Source organism: Anser anser, assembly GCF_964211835.1.
Source record: "Anser anser genome assembly, chromosome: 2".
Classification (NCBI taxonomy): domain Eukaryota; kingdom Metazoa; phylum Chordata; class Aves; order Anseriformes; family Anatidae; genus Anser; species Anser anser.
Genome location: NC_139721.1, coordinates 154,177,659 through 154,197,657, shown reverse-complemented (window position 1 = coordinate 154,197,657; position 19,999 = coordinate 154,177,659). Strand labels below are relative to the sequence as shown.

Here is a 19,999-nt window from a genome sequence, read left to right as displayed (position 1 = left end):
GGAGATTCTGTGATGTACCGGAGATAAAAGCCCTCAAACACCAAAATTTATTATTGTACACTTGGGTATGCATGTGTTTAAAAAGGAAAACAAAAAAAGCCATTTGTACTGACAAGATATTGCACCCCAGTTACTGCAACATAAATAACTGTAAATCACAGATTCAGATTTTGAGAAGTGTTCTAATGTTGTTGATGCTGTAACTTACCAAAATGCAAAGTATTATTACTCTGAGAGCCTGTTAGGGGTGATTAATGGATCTTATCAAAAGAATTTTGTGCTCATTAGCATTTGTAAGTGGTCTCTAAAAGTCTCTAACTTAATATCTTAAACTGTTGAAAATAAAATGCATCTAATGAAAAGGTATGTTTTGTAACGTTAAAAAATGCATATATTTGTATCATAAGCAGCTTGATTTCTTTTCCAGGATGATGAGAATTTACATTTTCTTGGCTCTTGTCTATTTTTTTTATAGCTTTTCGTAAGAACCCGTTGCGCCAAAGTTGACTAATCTTTAGAAAGGTTATTTAACAATGTATAAGACTTTCAGAAGGGTCTAGGGATGGAATATTAAAGGCATTCTCTATATACCATTAATATTCCAACGCTGCTTTTGGCAACATTTTGATTCTGAAGAGAGTGCATGAGTTCAAGGTCAGAGAGATTGACTTGTGCTGTTCATTATAACCAATTATTGTGTGACAAATGAGTTTGAGATCAGGCTGAAAATTCTGTGAGAAAAATCAATAGTTCTAATCAGGGCCTTTCAGGTCATTTACCACCCTACCTTTTGTTAGTTTGTCAGAAAAGAGCAAGATAAAACCTGTGTGACAGTGGGTTGCCTTCGTATTGTTACTTTCCATTTGAAACATATTTTGATATCTCAAATTATATTAATAGTTTAATTGGTTTTAGAAACTTCTAAATGAGTTCTAATTTGTAAGACTTCATTTTTAGTATTATGATAAGATTTCTTAACTGGTATTATAGCTTTTATTTTTTTTAACTGTCTAGGAAGTAGTATATCTAAGTCCTAAACCTGATTTGAGTTGTTTGCCTCTAATGAATAGCAAATAAGTCATATTTGTGGATATGCTCTGCTGATAGCCTTTGCTTGGTGTCAGGGATAATTTCAGAAGCTCTACAGAGAGTTAGGCCATTATCACATCTTCTAAAACAACAAAATAATGTTATTTTGACCGAACTGGGCATATAGTGAGAATTTTGTGAATTAATCTGTGTTTCCCTTTGTAGTATCCAGATGAAGATGAAGAAACTAGATTGTACCGTTTGAAGATAGAAGAGCAGAAACGTTTAAGAGAAGAAATTCTGAAACAAAAGGAGTTGAGACGGCAGCAGCAGGCTGGTGCTAGGAAGAGAGAACTGCTTGAAAGACTGGCGCAGCAGCAGCAGCAGCAACCTTCTACGCAGCAATCCTACATGCAGCAGGAGGACGACTCTTCTGAGTTCCCCACCAACGGCAGCCCTTACATACCCCACTCTGGCTTACAGACCAGGCAAAATGTGAAAAACAGACTCCTTGTTAAAAAGCAAGATATGGTAGTTCCAAATGTCCAGCCCAAACACACAGATTACCCACAGGTTGGGAGCAATATGCAGTATCAAGGACAGCAGCTGAAACCAGTGAAACAACTGAGGCAGACCAGAACAGTACCTCCCAGTCAGCCTCAGGCAGCGCAGAAAATATCCCAGACAAAACCTGCTGCAGCACCGCTGCCCTCACCACAGACTGCTAGAGTGGCTTCGGTACAAGCAAGGCCCCAGGAACTGAAACCTGGCGTGAAAAGGACTGTCATGCAGCGGACAAACAGTGGTAGTGGAGATGGGCCCCATGTCGGCAGCAAAGTCAGGGTGATTAAGTTGTCAGGAGGGGTAAGTTTCCAAGGCTCGTCTTGTGTGTGTCTGTCGTCATGGTTTGTTTTTGTGTGTTTCATTCTGTGTAATCCCAAAATAAAAAATGGGCCCAAAATGAAGAGGGAAGTAGCAGATTTAGGAGACTTCACAATCCGTATTTTAGTTTTTCAGAACTGTAAGTTATCAGCTATTCAGAAGTGTATGTTTTCTTTAATGCTTTACTGCCAGGCAGTTATCACTATCACATTGTTATCTAAAATAACACTCCTTTCTTTTAAATTCTTTGTAACTTGAGTCTCGGGGACTCCTCAACTCAGTTCATTTTGCTTCAGGTTGGTAAGTCTAATAGTGGGTTAGCAGAAAGGACTTGTGGACCTGTTTTCTAGGCTCAGTTAAAAAGCTAAGCGCTGCTTATTCGTTAGTTGAAGCCACACAATTAAGTTGTGTGCCAGCACTGGCATTGGTGTGGTTTCTGTACCCAAGGGAAGATTGGCTTTATTTTCTTGGGAAGCGTGTTGTGAAACTAACTTAAGCAGTATGTTGGAGAGGGATGTTTTCTGTGAGAGGCTGGGTTTAAAACATCACCATTTCATTTCTGCATCTAAATGAGATTTCCTTATCTTTTGATGAGGAATCTATTATTTGTAGAGTGTCCCCTGAGCACCAGTGTTGTGGATGACTCTCAATGCTGGTCTTGATGGCAGCGTGCATACTTAAGATCTGGGGGGTTGGTTAGAAAGTATCTAGACCAGATCTCTTCTGTCTTAATGGAAAAGACAGGTTAATTTGGTAGGGCTCTGAAGAAACCAATGCGAAGGGATGCAGTGAGGTGATGGTTGCCAGTGTGCAATCTGTCTTTGGGTTCTGTGCTGAGGAGGAAAGAAGGATGTGATATGTTTAATGCTGTGATACATTGGGGGGGGGGGGGGGGGGGAAGTTTCTTAAATAATTAAGAACATTAATTAGGGGAACTTGCAGAACTGCTATAAGTCTGTAATGAAGTGAACATACTGTGTTAATGGGCTCAAGAAAGCCTCATTGGTAAGCTTTAATCTATAGAAATACGGAGGAAATCAAAATGCCAAAGCCTGGATTACTTTTTATAAATATTTTTCTACAGCTCATAAAACAAATATGCTTAAAATTTTGAATTGCATAATGACCATGTGATCTTTCAAAATACTAACATAAAGGACCTTGTTGACTAAGTAGAGTGACAACAACCTTACTTGGAGGATGTGTAATTCCTCTGACATGGTAACAAGTGCAGAAGAAAGTTCAAAAGGTTTAAAAAGAATTTTTCTCGTGGGCTGAAAATAGTTACACATAGATATGTCTGCAGGAATCCCAGTGCTCTGTGAGAGGTACAGCAGGTTTGTTATTCCAATTAAATAAAGCAATCGTGCACAACTTCTTCTATTATGTGGTGAAATAAAACAATGCCAGTCACCACTGTATACAGCTCTTCGTAACAAAGGTTATCAGTGCCCAAACTGGCATTTGTAATGCAATAGTTTTTATTATAACGCTCTGTTTCAGGAAACCGTAAATGATTTATTTCAGATGAGTCTCTTGGTAAGCAAGAGCAATTAGCTTCGCTAAATGCACGTGGAACCTCTCTTTTGGTGTATATTCAAGCAGATTTGTTCTGTCCTTAACTTTCTGCCACTGAGGTGTTATTACCGAGGTAAAGCAGGTTCTTTACATGTAGCCTTTTCTGCTTTTTTTCATATAGTCATGAAAATTTTTCTTCCAACTATGGAAGAATAAGAGCAAGCATTGCAATTAGCTGTTTAACATTGATCAAGATAGTTGGTTAATTTTTAATCATTTAGTGACAGGCTGAATCTATATGACTTCATTTCTGAACCACACAAGGAAAAAAAACAGGGAGGATGTGCAATCTTGTCTATTTTGACAGGATATTAAAGAAGAATTAAAAGCTGTGGACTCTGCCATAAAGATCACATCACATTTAGTTTTGCGCTCTCGTGTTTAGCTTTGCCACCTGCTTCCTTTTCCCTCAACCCTAAATGTAAAGGAAAAGCCAAATCTCTTTTTCCTAGCTATTTTCCTTAGCATTTGTTTGTGTTTCCTATAATTCCCTTCCTTTGGCCGAAGGAATGCTTGGTATCTCTTATCTATATGCATTGACTTGTTCCTGCAGTTGAGCAGCCCTGCTGTTGCTCTCGAGTCTAATTACTTGTACGTTTTTTCCTTTCTAGAGCTCTTTTGTGCAGCACAGTTTTTAAGAGCCATGTCCAAGTGAGATGGTTTGTGATTAGACACAATGCAGGTCCTTTTCTGAAGCTCTTCATTCAGGCTGGTACAGACTTAGAAGGTCCCTTCTCTTTCAGCCTGCCGGCCATGGTACAGCACGATAGTAGAGCTGTCAGCAGAGGAGCTGGTCGGTTTGATGCCAGACCCATACAGACTGTCCTAGGCCAAATTAACCTAAAACAGGAGCTGGTGGCAAGGAGGTTTCCCCAGGATTCAGTAGGACCATCAGTAGAGCAGGATCAAATGATGATTTGTTGCTGGCACCTTGTTATTTAACAGGTAGGGAGATGTACTAAGTACACTGGTGTGACATTTACGGTGTACAAATTCTGTACACCAGAAGAGAAGGGTTTATTATGTGGCAAAATGGTTTATTTTCTTAAAGGCAGTATCTTTCCCAGTCTAAGCTTCTAATTATACCTACTTGTATTGCTGGACATTGCAGTACTGTTGAGGATCTCTGACCTCCAGATAAAAATAATCCTTGTTACTTAAGGTAAAAAAGCTTCTAATCTCTTCCTATGATATTCTCTCTTGAGAGGATTTTATTTTAAGTATTTTTACTTAATTGTAAGAATTACTAATTAAATCCTAAGAAATATGTTAATTTCTCCAGTTTATCTGATGCATAAGATACCTTCATTTTTGGTTCCTTTACTTAAAGAAAAGGGAGGTAGAAAATGATTCAGAATTTCCTTTATGTCAGACTAAATCCACATATCAAGGTGATACATGTTAGGTACCATACTTGATTTTTTTTAACAATTTGCCTTTTTTCTCCAGGAAAAACAAAAGCCAACCACCAGATATGCCCATCCCTTTCTAGTACTTCTTTAATTCATGCAGGAAAGGCAGTACAGTGAATAGTTTACCATATTAATTACTCCTTTAAATGTTATACTCCCGGAAAAAAGAGTTCAGCAGATGAATTCTGATTTTGTTTTTTCATGGAAGCCCCAAAGTCTTTTGATAGATCCGATCTGCTTTATGGTTGCTGTGTAGCCTGTCTTCCAATTCATCCTTTCCAGAAATCGTTCAGCATACGTGCTGAGTATTGATACTAGCATGTTTTACTAAGAAAGTCTGAGATATGCTTGGCTTCTTGGAAAGGAGCCTGAACTCAGTCCTAAGGATCTGCATAAGAATAAACTAAATGAGGTTGTAGGATGTTTTTCATCAGGAAGAGACACCCTAATAAATCTTTTTACAGAAAATAGGGATGAAAGGACCAGAGAAATAATTTGTTCCGCCTTGAAGGGGGGTGAACTTCATAGCACTCCTGATGGATCTGTCCAACCTTTTTTTTCTGAGGCCTCATCTATGGAGATTTCTTGGGCCATCTACTTCAGTGGGTAATGTGTATGGTTAGGAGATTTTTCTTAGTGACCAAGCCATGTTTTTTGCTGCAATTTGAATTTATGACTATTAGCATTTTACCTCAAGAGACATGGGGAAAAAATATTTCTCTCTTTGTGGCTGTTTCTCATTTTGAAGATCTCCTAACTGTTTTTGAACAGTCATACCCATCACTACCTGTGGATAGGTCAGGTTTTCTGACACCTTGGCTGTTGTGGTGGTCTCCTTTGGGCTTTGCAACCAGTCCGTTGGCAAATAGTTCCAGTACGAAGTGCAGCTGAATTCCCAAAGTCAGTATATTAGGAGTGTCTTTAGTCCCGGAAGAACAGGTTTGTACCAAATACGACCTTAAATATCTGAAGGTTTTATGGAGTGGATGCTGAACATACTTTTCATTTTGTTTGAGGTTCTTTGGGAAACGGTAATAAAGTCTTAAAATCTCTGTATCTTACAGTCATCTTATGTTGTTGTTGGATGATTTTTCTCTAGCCAGAAAATGCTCTGCCATGGTTAAAGTGATATATGTCTGTCCCAAAGGCCTGAAAATGCTGATTTCTTACGCTGCAACAAGAACACACCAATCTTTGTCTCTGTGGAAAGCCGCACAATGAGCTTGTTTCATATATCTGTAAACTACATAAAAATCTCAGTGTTCCCTGTCGGATTAAAAGCAACATTATCTTATTAGTGATCTTAATCATGAAAACCTGAGATGCTTCATCTGAAAAGCTTGAAGAAAGTATTGGCAAGTCTTGTTTGAAAAGTCTGTTACAAAATTGTCCTTGGATTGTAAAAAGAAAAATGGGAATGGAAGATAGACAACTTAATTCTTATTTCAAGTAACTGAGAAGTGAAATAGATCAATGTGGAGTTCTAAATATGGACGAAGACACTGATTTAGGTGATTCTTGTTTAATAATGTAACCGTTATCAACCACCTTCACTTAATGTTTGTACCTGTGTTTGCATGCATGTGTATGTTTCAAGTTCAATTAAAAATATTTGACTTGAAAGCTCTATAGCGCCTTTCCTCTAAATATGTCAGGAATTACAAACATCAAGATTTTTTATGTTTGCGTTACAAGTTCTGGAGAGAGCTCTGCCCTTCCTACCAGCTGTGAGAAACAGAACACAGGAACTGGCACCGCACACAGTGCAATTAATTTTTAAGAAACTAGAGAATGGCAATGCAGTTCATTCGCATCCCACTATTTGAAGGAGCTGTGGATAATGTCCATATTGGAAGCAGACAGAAGGAGCTGTAGAAGCCATCATGTCTGAATGTCCAGATAGCACTTAGAGTGTGTCAGAATGGGCATGACCTCTGCAGCAGTACTAATTCAAGTGTCATTGAAAAAGGACTCTGCCTGCCGCAGCCTGCGAGATAGCTCTCTAGAAATATTTCACAAATGGACATGGATTTCTTATTTCCACCTCCAAATATCAGGGGGAAAAAAAAGGAAGTCAGGTAGTATTCCTGTTATGAAAAAGGCATAGTATTTTTATGAAATACTTCAAAACAGACAAACTGTCCTCCTAGACCTTCAATGAGGATGGTCCCTACAGAGACAGAATACTTAGTGGCTCGGGGGCAGTTCTGTACTTAGAAGCAAGTCCCTTGTGCTGTTTGGGATATTCTCAGTTACTGGGCAAGTGAAATGTAAGGGCACGTGTGGACACACTCAGCAACTAGAGGGACTTGAGGTGACAGCCAAACCAGATGCAGGCAGTACTTTTTATGGATTTGTAATAAAATCCGCAAAAGGGGGAAAGATACCTAACTGAATTGAATTTAGCTTTGCTGTGGTTAACTTGGAACTGAAGTGCAATAAAATATTTCCTATTGAAGGCTGGAGAACAAGTTTGTCCTTTTCCTCAGGAGACTTTTAAATTGTATGTTGAAGAAGAGCGGCGTCCTCCTGAATACCCTGAAAGCAAGGCATTTGGTATTGCTTGCCACTGTTGTTAAGTCTCAAAGGAGAGTTTTTCTGCCACTGTAAGTGTTATAGTGTGAAATTCATATTGATACGATGTTGGTGTTATGGAGTGTCTCCTTTCCTGAAGGGAAATGACTAAAGGCAACTGGTAACACCGTTGAACTACATAAGAAAGAGCTAGCTTTCAAATGAAAATTACTTGAATGCAATCTATGAATTTGGTGGGGAGAAATGCAGATTTGTCCGGTTTAATAGTTCAAGAAGTAACAAATGTCTTTTAAATGGCATTTCAGGTTTGACAGTTTGGAATAGACCTTTAATACAGAGACGGCTCTGAGTCGGGAGGATCCTGATGCTGTTGGTGGTTGGAGATGGAGGGAATGTAGAGTTTGTCCCTGCCAAGACTGAAGGAAGCCTAGGGCAACATGCAGGGAGGATTGCCATTAGGTTTAAGCTTCAGGGAGCATGAAGTAGGGAACCTAGAAAGGAACCTGGAAATGAGGGAAGCTCCCTTTGTACTGATTTCTGATAGCCAGTACTGGTGTTCTCTAACATACTTGGTGTCCAGCTCGAAAGTGCTCATTGAGGAGCTATGGGCAGCTTTGGAATCGCTGGTATTTTCAAACAGAAGTGGTTTCTCTTGGTAATTTCTCTGCCTGTTCAGTTTTCAGTGTAATAGTGTGGACACGAATACTGACAACTGCATAGGGGCACAGGAAGCTTAGTTCAAAAACATATTTTTGATATCTACATTATGGTGCTATATTTTGTGGACGGAAATGTAAAAATGAAGGTGGTGCTTAGGGTAAAATACATGACCAGCCCAGAATCCTCGAATGGCTTGGGTTGGAAGGGACCTTATGAACTCCAACCCCACTGCCATGGGCAGGGATGCCACGCTCTAGACCAGGTTGCCCAGGGCCTCGTCCAGCTTGGTCTTGAACACCTCCAGGGATGGGGCATCCACGACCTCTATTGTCTTTGCTGCAGCTTTGGAACAGCATTTATATTTTTGTAATGGGCTGGAGGATGTTTGTACTAGAAAAACACATCATGATTCAGCATCTTATCAGTTGTGTTTCTGTTACCGCTGGTGAAACCAGCATAGCACAGCTGGGTTTCTCTGCCTTTTGGCCAGTCCTCCTCCATATCTTAGTTCTCTCAGACACAGGAGGAAATACTTAAAGGTAAGAAGTCTGTTAGTACATGGGATTAAATGGAATTAGCTGCTTTTTTTTTTTTGAGGCGTTTTCTTCTGCTGTTCTGACTCTCCATACACCATTAGGCACCATTAGAAGAGAAGATTGTCATCAAATCATGGTTGACTGAAGCAGCTTAACGGCGTCTCGTTCATTTTTTTGATGGGAGGGGAACTGAACCACTTCTGGATTTTATTTACTGCTTAGTCTGAGTGCTGTTGTTTGAGGTAAGTTTGCCTCGTGCCAAAGTTTTTGGCCGGGAAAAATAAACCACAGCTCATTGGTCAGCACCAAAAGTGATATTTTTCTGGTGTGAATGGGGAGGCTTTGGTAGTTCTGCCAGTTCTGTAGGCTGATGCAGGTACTCGTACGTCAAAACCATACCATTAGTGTGTCTTAAATCAGTCATTAATAATGAGTCTATTAATTGAGGAGCATATTGCAGCCTGGCTGGAGAGCAGGAGGGTTTTTTTTTTTTAGTACTGCAGATCTTGAATTAAAAAAAAAAACAACTTTAAAAGCCTTCTAAGACCTTTCAGTGAAGAGTTTCCAGGTGTTTCTTATTGGCATTTGACAGGCAAAATAGATTTTTTAGCTGTTCAGAAACAGTGCGTGTTCATGTTACTGGTTTGTGGGGTATTTGACAAATGGTTAGGCTTTATGGTCCCCGTTCCCCGGTCTTGTCAATTGGCAGTATCACAGTGGTAAAATATTTGGAACACTAGTTGAAGAGAAACAGCTAATTATTAGGAATTTCCCTTTAATATACGTTTCTGATTATTGTAATGAGAAATTATTCACATATATTTCATGGCAGTCTTTGCTTTCTGTGGTTTTTAGCTGTACTACTTTTATCTGTTATGTGGTGATCACAGCTGTCTGTGTAGATGTCTATTTGACGATAATCAATTGCAGTACAGTAAAAAAAAAAAGTTTACGTATGAAAATCTATATAGCTGATGAAAGAAAACAGTAATTTGTTCTTGTCCTTGAAGTGAAGATGAGTTTAGTAACCTAGTAGGTGCTTTTTCCTCTTAACTACTGCGATACTGTAGAAGTAGTCATTTCTAGAAATATTGACTCAAACTGGTAGCAGATGAGGGGTTTTTCATAGAGGAAATCAATTACAAGACATTTCTGGATTGAGATTTTCCTGCAAGATTCATGCCTTCATCATGTTACAGAGAATGTGATTTATAGTACGTCTGGGAAAAGATGAAAATATTTTCCTTCTCTGGGTTATTTTTACACAAATCACCCGGAGTTTATTTCCTTTAAGTGCTTTATCCGGCATGCACATCCCTTTTCCTATTGGGTGATTTTTTGAATTAGCTTTATAAAGATTACACGGATAGACACGGCATTGTCGTAGTTAATAGAAACCTGTGCAGTGAGGTCTATGGGCTGCAAGATCCCTAACAGTGCCGATGACAGTGAAGTATGGCCTTATCGAGAGGAGAATTCATAAGAGGCTGCCCTGGGACACCGCACCACTGTCCTTCTGTGTATCCTGACAATGTTATCTGTCCTCTCAGTACGGAGTATCAAATGTCTGTCACGAGTACAGAAATTAATTTAATGTCACCTGAAGACATGCAATTAATCTTTTCGAGGTTTTCATAATACCTTTACAGAAAGAGTTGCCAGTTTGGCGGATTTGGATTTTGGGGTTTAGCAGAAGATAAGGAAAATTAATTTTTCATCAGGGTTAATACAAGCTAGCAGGGCCACAAAGGCTGAGAAAAATGGTTTGGGAATTTGTCAAGTGTTGTCACTCTAGAATAATGCTGCTTAACGTCTGATAGGTGTAATCAAGAGTTGAGATTTCTATAGAGGGGGATTAATCAATTTGCTCACTACAGAATGCAGGTTGGTGATACCATTCCTTCGTGGGGTTTAAGAATGAAAATAAGATTTGATCTGTCAAATTGCAGGAAGCTCTGACACTATCAATAGGCAGTTTTATCAGTACATTTTAAGGCGTTTGTTATAAATAAATTTGTCCTGCTAATGTTGGTGGCAAATAAACTTCGTCTTCATTACAAAACTGTCATAATGATTATGATGGAGTGCAGGGCTTCAGCTTGCTAAATTCGGGCAGGATCAGAAAATTCTGGGGTTAGGATTCGTGATCTCATATTTGGCAGAATGGTCTTTATGTTTCTGAATGCACAGCGCTGACAAGCGAGAGAGAGAGAGTGTCAATATTGGAAAGCAGCCCCGATTACTATCGGGGAACTGGTTCTAAAATTCATGTCCTTCAAATGGCATAACTTCTCTTTTTCGTTAGTTTGCAGTTTCATCAAATGGCGCAGAATGGCAATCACGGTAAAGTTTGAAAAATGTTCACTGTATAGATCAAATACTTTCATCTAGATCTTTTGAATAGTGTTTAATTATATGCGGTATTTGAAATTAACTTGTAGTTTTGGCACTGCTAGCAATCTTGTGGTATTTTCAATTTGAAAGACAGCTTTTGTGATTTCCCCTGAACAGTACTCCCCTCCCTTACTAAAGGTATTTCTATTACTCCTGAATTAGGCTAGTAACTATGAAGTTTCATTCAGGAGAACTCTTTCCTAGCTTCATGTTAATTTAGGAAGGTAGACCTTTTACAGAAGTTGGGAATTCAGAGCTTGCAGGTCAAAATGGTTTGTAATGCAGGAATTAAGCAGTAGGCAATAACTGAAAAACATTTTCCCTTTATTGGTTTGCAGACACAGGATGAAATTCACCTATCTGTAGAGGACTTCAGAGGAAATTTGCATTATAAAATCAGAAATTGTAACAATGGGTCTCAGGTCTTAGCATAGGACTGTGGTAGGCTGAGAATTGTTCTACCTTGTTTCAGCACTTCCAGTGCATCAGGTTGTATGAAGCAGGCCATGATGATGAACAGATTCATTGCTGAAGGATTTAGGGTTGCCCAGTACATCCCAAAAGGGTAGAGAAAAAAAAAAAGAAAGAAAGAAAAATGTGCTTTATCAAGACTTAAAATAGACTTAAAATTCTATTTCTACATGTTTAAGTCTGGGGGGAAGAGGGGATGTAAGCTAATGAAAAATTATCATTAGATAAATCATTTTCCTAAGAAAAAGTGGATTTCAAATGAGGTAGGAGTGGGATGTTTGAAGCAGAGGAGACGCTGGCAGTTCAGTTCCTATCACTTAGATGTCATACTGGGTAGCTTCTGCACTACCAGTTTGCTCTGCTTGCCTCCCTACCTGTAGCTTTGCCATGTGTTTAATTAGCCTAATGGGTGCCGGCCTGGTGTTTGCCTCAGGAGCGAAAGTCGGGAGTGAACGTACAAACAGCGTTATTTACAGTCGTGCATCTCTTCCTCTCAGGTGTTAATATTCTCATATGGATGTGTGGCCCGTAAGCAACGTTGTGAGGTTTTGTAGCTTTAAGACCAGGCATTAAAGCTCTTTATGCTTTATTTTTGCTTGAGACTTAGTTCTTTATTTGCATTCCTGAAGAAGCCAGCAATTACCTTGCATGTAAGAAGTTTAAAGGATGATATCGATGGTGAGAGCCATGTTCTAATTTGCCACTAAATAGCACTATGCAGATTTAGTTCCTTTTGGCTCCAGCAGTGCTGGTCCTTGCACTGACATGTCTTTGGCACCAATTCTTTTTTCAGCTGGTTAAAATTTGTTACCTGAGACTTGGTTGTTTTGCTTGTTAAGTGCATATTGACCTAGGAGCTGTGCTTGTTTTTCATTTCCTTAAGAAAAACACCAACGTTGCCTTCAGTTGAAGGCAGGACTAGCTGTACAGTGCTGCAACGTCTTGCTGACGGTCCATGAGCAGGGAGCCCTCTGTCCTTGCCAGCTCCGGTCATCTCCAGTGGCAGGAGGCGTTCAGAGAGGCATTACAGAGTTTTGATCCAGTTGTCCTGTTTTCCTTTCTTGTTACAGGAGCCAGCTCCTCCATTTCTTACCTCGTGGACTTCCTTTGCTGTTCTGTACAGGTTATCATATTTCTAAAATGTATTAACTCATAAAAAGTCCAGGGATGCTTCCACCTTTTCAGACTAGATCAGCATCCCAGGGAATTGTCAGGAACCTCATGCTAGTGCTTGAAATCCACAGACTGAGTCTCAACCCACTATAGACCCCAGCAGGGAAAATGTCCCATTAGATTTTCCATGAATCTGAACCAATATTGTGTGTTTGCATTTGGCTCTGTTCGAGTTTTGTGTGATTGTGTTTCCTGCATTAATTTTTACAGTTTTATTTGGTGATAATTGGGCCTGCAAGTCAAATACTGCGTGGCTGTTGACTGTCCTCACCTCTTACGGCAAATGATTATTTGCTTCTGAAGTTTCAGTAATGAGCATGTGCAATGTTTTGTACTTGAGGGCCTCGCTCTCATGCTCTTTGTATGGGCTGGAATCGTTTTTTGGTTTAGAAACAAATGCTTGCAAATACTTACGGCTGTTTTTCACAGCAGGCATGTTGCATAGTTCAGATTTTAACTCCCCATTCTTCCATTTAAATTCCTCCTAGGAGTTTTTGTTCGTTTTTGTTTCATAATCTTCCAGCTGCTGTAAGGTTGAATAAAGGAAATTATCTGACCAGAGCATAAGGCTTATGCTGATGCTCATGGTGGAATTAATACTAAAATGGAGAGGATTTAATATTGGGTTCTTGCTAAGGTTTTGTTTGTGTGCATATGTTTGTTTGCTTGTTTTTGTGTTTTTTTTTTCAGAAGAGGAGAGCTGCTGCTTCTTTTTTTTTTTTTCGTTTTGAGCAGCAGTTGAAGAGAAAACTTTAGTCTTTCTTTCTGGTTACTGAGCTCAAAGGTTTATGTACGAAATTTTCTGTGAAGCCTCATTCAGCATGGAGCCGTTCAGTTTAGCACAGAAAAAGAGAATTTGTTTAGAAGTAGAAAAAACAGATGCAGTTTTCTCTTGCTTTCTCACTGTGGGTACTGTGGCAGAAAGCCCTTAAGTAGGAAGAGCTTCAAGGTTTTCCCTGTGACAGATTGTGCTTTTGAAATGTAGATGGTGCAAGGCAGTGATGAAGCCAATTTTTTTTTGGGGGGGGGGGGGGGGGGGGGGGTTAACTTGTCTGGGATTTAAGTAGTTGAGTTCTTGAGAAGTTGTTGCCTGCATCTACTTGATAAAACAGAGTGTGGTTTAGGGATTTGAACTGTGCACTAGTGAACTTGAAAACGTGAGAATATCATAGATACTGCCTGTACTGGACTACTTTTCTTCAAATAATAGTGAAGAGGTTTAGTAACAAGCAGTCTTCAGTAGGTGTTCCTTTTGCTTTTGTGTAATCTTGGTAGGGGTGTAATGATTTGTTTTCTCAATCGAGATAATCTCACTTTTGGACCGTAAACATGTTCCTTCTGCAGCCTTGTGTTTTGTCGTCTTGCCCCCAAGAAACGTGCCAGTTAATATGAACCTCTCTGGTTAGCGACATCTGGTATGGATGCAGAAGGACTTTTGACTTGTCAATATTTAAGCAAAAGGAAATAAACTACATAAATAGAGATGCTTTCATAATTATTACTTCTTACTCAGACACACCTTCTATTCGAGGGCTTTTGCAAGGTTACCTGAGGTTTGTCATGGGCTTAAATAAAGCCTGCAGTCCTGTCTTTGTTTATTCAGCCTGACTCTCAGGTGTTGCACTGGTGTGACTGGGGATTAATGACCCTCTTCCACTGCCTGGCTCCCCAGTGGCAGTAGGTGCTGGGGGGCTTCCCTCTGGTCCTGCAGCTGTGCGGTCGGGTCACTGGTGGGTGCCCAGGCAGTGAGCATCGGTATTTTTTGAGCATGTAAAAAAAAAAAAAGAACAAACAATGTTGACTAATATTAGCAGATTGGAGTTGTAAAGTTGGAGTCCAGCTAATAATATAAATTTTGCTGTCAAAACCATGCAGAAAGCATGCGATGATTTGAAGCAATTTATAGATGCTGGTTTTCAGTATCTGATCTGGAAAGCTAGACACAAATTTGAGAATCTCTCCTGTGTTTGAACAAAGCCAAACTGCTTGGGTAGAGGCAGTGGAAGTGAATCACTCATCCATCTCCTAGTGCCTTCACCTCACATTTATGCTGTGTGCTCAGTGAGAGATGTAGTGGAAAGAGTTAGGGGTCGTTGGATCACAGAGGGCATTGTTTATTTGTGCTTGTGAGTATAAATATTTACAATAAGAGCATTATAAACTAAACCAAACAAACAAAAAAAAAAAAAACCTTGGGGAAGAACTGTTCTAACTGTTCCAAACATGGACGGTGCTTGGGGATAAAGATAGCTTAAAAGGTTGTTGGTATGGAAGCAGGCAGCATAAATATGCACTTCAAAAGAAATACTAATTTCTAATTAAAGAGAGATTCAACTTTGAAAGACGAGCAGAGTACTTGTGTGGTTCTTCCAGCCTTCACAGTTCTCTGTAAGGTGTACGTCTCTACGGGGGAAAAAAAAAATCCACCACCACCAAAAAGCAATAAACATAGTTCATGTGTAACTCTGGAAGGAAGAATAATTTGGAAAGAAGTGATTTGGATTTGATCACCTCGCTGATATGGATTTGAAAAGATGTTACTGAACATAGTAATTGATAATCAACTTCAAACAAAATAAGCTGGACTTAGATACTGTGGGTTTGTTTTAGACTATAGCGTAATTTCCAGGCTGAGCCCTTACACACTTCTGTAACAGCCACTGGTTTGTTTTAATAGGCAAATCGATGAGTGCTTGCTGTGCTCTAACCGAGCTGGATGTCACAGGAGGTTTCTCAGGGCGAGTGTTTGCACTGCGTAGACATTGAGCCGCGTGTTGTGTTGTTGATTTCAGCAGGGGGGAGAGGATGCTGGCTTTTTTCACCCAGAGGGCCAGCCCCAGCGGCCTCAACAACCTCTGGAGCCGAAACAGCAGCCAGTGCGGAAGGTCACATTGACAAAGGGAATGCAACAGCAGCAGCACCAACAGCAGCAGCAGGCACAGATCCATTCACCAGCTCCTCAAGGAGTCAAAAACATCCAGGGAATCCATCAACCTAAAAAGGTGATTTTTAGATGCATATCGCTGCTAGAAGTTTCACTGTCTAGCTGTGTTGCTATATTAATAACTAGCATTCTGTTTGTCAATTACTAGCACAGGGCTGCATGACCCAGGAGATGCATAATTGCATATAAAGCATTTAATCTATAGAGGCCTGTTTGTATCCAGCACAGAGTGGTCATGCCTGCAAGTTGTTTCATCTGATGACTTTCTGGCCAGCACAGTATTCCTGATGGGAAATGCGTGCGTCTCAAGATAGCTACTAGAGGAACGGCATCCAACGTGCTTTCTGGCTTAAAACCCAAGAGTTATTCTGAAGTTGTGCTTAAGCTTGTATTCAGGCTGTTTCCTGCACACGTAGGAGCACGCAGCAGCTGTTTCAGGATGCTCTTTGGTTGGTTCTCAAAGTTGGTGTTGCTCTGAACAGTCGGTGAGCTCAGAATGAGGCTTTCTCACTGATCATTCACTGGGAGGAGGCAGGGAAAGCGTTCAGGTTGCACTGGTGTGTGCTTTCTGTTCATCTTCAAACTGAGATGCTCCCTGAAAATAACTGGGATTTTGGCTTTTAAGTTAATGGTTGGTTGTGAACTGTTAGCAGTAACCTTCCAGCTTCATGGCAAGCTAAGATCTCCTTGCTGGTGCAGATAGGAAAAGGCTTCCCAAGTAGGAATCCTACTGAAGAAGAGAAAGTGTTGAGTGTTATCTCAATGTTAAGTGTCAATTGTTCAATGTTTGTTACTGTTTCATTGTTGATTTTGCTCTCCCCAACTGTTCAAACTTTAATTTACAAGAATGACTACGTATTGCCTGCACCGGAGAGTATTGTGGTTCCAGATCCTACAGGATTTGGGGGAAAGGAACTTTAAGACAATTTTTTTCCACTATACATAAATACTCCATCCTGATAACAGGCTAATGGTTGCAAGCAGCAGCGACTGGAGGCACTTGGAGCAGTTTGCTGATCGTGTGCATACATCAAATTTATCTGTGGGTTAAGAAGAAAAAAGGGAAAGATCACTTTGGATTTTTTTTAACCAGCCTCAAAATGTGGGAGCTAAATACATGCCTGATAATGTGATCAGTGTTGAAAACTAGGTTATACATTTCGATCTGGGACCTTCCATTGCTTGGCTGATCTGTGCTAAGGCTGAGGCTTTAGCCTCAATACCATGTCTAACTTGCTGTCCCTTTAAAATAGGTTTATATAAGCAGTATAGAGATATGTTAATGTGTGGCCTTTCAAATAAGCTAACAGCAACAAGCTGTTTTAAATCAACATGTACTTTAATCAAATCTTTAAGTAAATTGCTAACTTTTGTATCATCTGTCAAATGCAGTTAGCAGAAACACTAGGTAAGTAAATCAAAATACTGTTACTTTTGTTGTTGGCAGGTCATTATGCATGGGAGAGGCAGAGGAGTAGCAGGCCAGATGGGCCGAGGACGCTTGATGCCAAATAAACAGAACCTGCGAGTGGTGGAGTGCAAACCTCAGCCCTGTATTGTGTCAGTTGAAGGGCTTTCTTCATCAACTACTGATGTCCAACTGAAAAACCTGCTGATGTCAGTGGGACCCATTCAGGTAGGTCAACCTTGGTTTATAATTTTTGTGCCAAAAGTCTTTCATTCCGGAAAGCTCAATTAATTCCCTGACACTAAATACAATGTGTGTTTATTGGTAATTTATGTTTGAAGGCACCCCCACCCACACGCACCACACCTGATAGCAGAGACAAGCACGATTACATTGCGGCACAGGAGATGCAGTAGAATTTTGCTGTCACATTTGTGCTGCAGAAGAGCCTCCTTCATTTTGGAGTTCTTGTACGATCTCTATTACTTCCATATAGAATACAAGCACGTCCATTCTGTGAGGTTTTGTTAAAGCTGAATTATCATATCAAAGCAAATGTGTTTTTGTTGCTGTTTTTATTGTTGGCTTGCACCTACACTCTTTTTTTGATTCCTGTCATTGCTGTCCTGGGGTATTTAATGAACAGTATTCATTTGAGGTTTTATACCATGTAGCACTATCTGCTTTTTCAAATGAAAACATATTCTGCTTTGAAGGATTTTTAATTTATTTTCTAGAAGGTTCTCTTTAGGAGGGGCCTGTGAGCAAGGTTATGACATATGTGCTGGTATATCTGCTGCAAAGCTTCTGTTCTAAAACTGCCTCCTGGAATTGGTGTATCAGTTAAACTGGCTTTAAGCAAAACAGGAGGCTTTCAAAGCACCAAAAGGCTTAGGAGGCCATGTCTGAATTATTGTTAGTACATTTGAAAGTATCAGTCAACGGATAATGAAACATACAGATTATGATGATTTTTTTCCTTGAATTTTTCAGTTTGGGGCGCTGATTTTGACAGGATCAACATTTTCAGACAAATGCAATGCATTAATTGGAGCTATTTTGTGGCTTGGAGACTTGTTTATGAATAGGATTATCTCTCTGTTGTAGAACACAGTGCTTTCCTAAAGATGTGCGCTCTGCCTCACTTTTTCCCAATTTAATAAATGGAATAATGCTGAATTATTTATGTCGTCAATTCAGAGAGGTTTAATTTGTTTGTGAAGGCAAAAATACTCTTCACAAAATACTTTGTCCCTTCGTGTTCTGTTGTACTCGAGGAAATTATTCATGCAGTTCCAGAGCACATTTAGGCAGTGTTTACTTGTTAAATCTTGCATGAGAATATTAGGAGGAGATTAATAGAAATCCTGCTAGGAAATATTCATGATTGAGAGAAGTTACTGAGAATGTGCTAAAAAATTTATTCAGTACTTGCTGTTTCTTAGCAGACTCCAAACGGTAGTATCTTAATGTAGCGTCACAGACCAGTTTAGAAAGTATGCTTATAGGAAGAAACTTGTGACTAATTTTCCAGTGGGATTTGATATATGCCTGTCCCTTGTGTTCTTGCAGCTCAACAGTGTCAGCTGTACCCTTGGAAAGTTGTAAATCATCTGCTTTCACCTCACCAGCTATCTAGAAGTAGTACTTGAAAGAGATGGTTGAATTTAGCTAATGATGCAGAAGGCTTTTGTGCTAATTTTACCCTTGAATTTCAATTCGGGCTTGTAGAAGGCTAGAAATTTCTTGGCTTGTTTGAGACTAAACAATGTTTCGGAAGTGTGGATAGTGGCATGTACAGGGGAGAAGTAGTCTGCTTATAATGGTCTTTTATACATCATTTTCTCATTCTTCCTTTAAAACGCACTTCACGTAAGTAATTTGCAATGAGGAGTACAGAAGTGAGCCACTGGAAGAGATCTGAGTAGTGAAAGGAAGGGTTCCTTGCCAGGTGGGTTTGGCAGATCTAATGCATCAGGTAATGGTAATGACCTGAGCAGAGAGCAACTTTGGTAGTGCAGTTCTGATCTTTTAAGATGAAATAAAAGTGTTGAAACTTGATGAACTGAAAAAGGAGGAATGCAGAAAGAAAAAAAAGTTCTTACTTCCAAGAAAAGGGCGGAGTCAGAAGTTCTAGCTGCTTTTTCAAAAATGACTTTAAGAAAGCTCAGGTTTTTAGCTTACTCAGGCGGAAGTCCAGAAGCAGTAGGAGAACAGAAAGATGCATTGGGGATAAAGGAGGTTACACTTTTTCTGGATGCAAAAGGTTTGGATTTTTACTTTTGCCTTTTTCTTGTGTCATTGAGGTATCATTACCTTGCACAAAACTGTCTTGAAGGGAAGTTCAAAAATTCCTTCAATTCATGATGTTCAGTGCTCCTAGCTTTGCAATCAGTTTGCATTGAGGTGATGGTTCTGTAAGTTGTAATGTGGGAACAGCTGGGCACTCAAAGGATGAAGGAGATTTTTTTTACAGTCGAGAAGCGGGAAGTCCACAATTTTTCCTTTCCATCCCCTAGAAATGGAGAAAATTGTCTTTTCCTTGTATGAACTTCGAAAAGTATACTCTGTTGACTATCACTGTAGACTCCTTACTTCTAATCCTTGATTCATTAAAGCTCCTTTGTTACTAGAACAAGAGAAAAAAACACTATTAAGATTCTCAAGATACTGAAGAAAATTTTCCAGGCTTCCGGAACAGCCCATTAGTCACAGCTGCATCTTCCAACTCAAACATGATTAAATTACCAGGAAAACCACTTCCTTTCAGCATATGGCTTGCTGTTGTCCTCCTTCTGGATAAGATATAGATACAAATAACGTCCATGAAGTAAAATCTGAGTGATAAATGTAAAATAATTATATACTATAAATAAAATCATGCATTCCAAAATGCATTTGAAAGTACGGGAGCTTTCTGAGCACACCATTGAAATACAGCCTCCTGGGGACTGCACTGGAGCAGTGACATTCAGTA

The 19,999-nt window shown here is 39.7% G+C and overlaps 1 protein-coding gene across 6 annotated transcripts in view; it reads left to right on the top strand.

Annotated features, from left to right (window-relative positions):
* Nucleotides 1-19,999, top strand: part of RBM33 (RNA binding motif protein 33) — a 99,197-nt gene that overhangs the window by 66,893 nt on the left and 12,305 nt on the right. For 2 of the 6 annotated variants that reach the window (XM_083827364.1, XM_083827362.1), the window contains exons 15-17: nt 1,255-1,893; nt 15,463-15,672; nt 17,062-17,250. In XM_083827364.1, the coding sequence (XP_083683490.1) occupies nt 1,255-1,893; nt 15,463-15,672; nt 17,062-17,250 (1,038 nt within the window). Of the gene's footprint in view, nt 1-1,254; nt 1,894-6,000; nt 6,176-15,462; nt 15,673-17,061; nt 17,251-19,999 lie in introns of those variants that run through there. The other 4 variants (XM_083827366.1, XM_083827365.1, XM_083827363.1 and 1 more) reach the window with 3 other exon arrangements.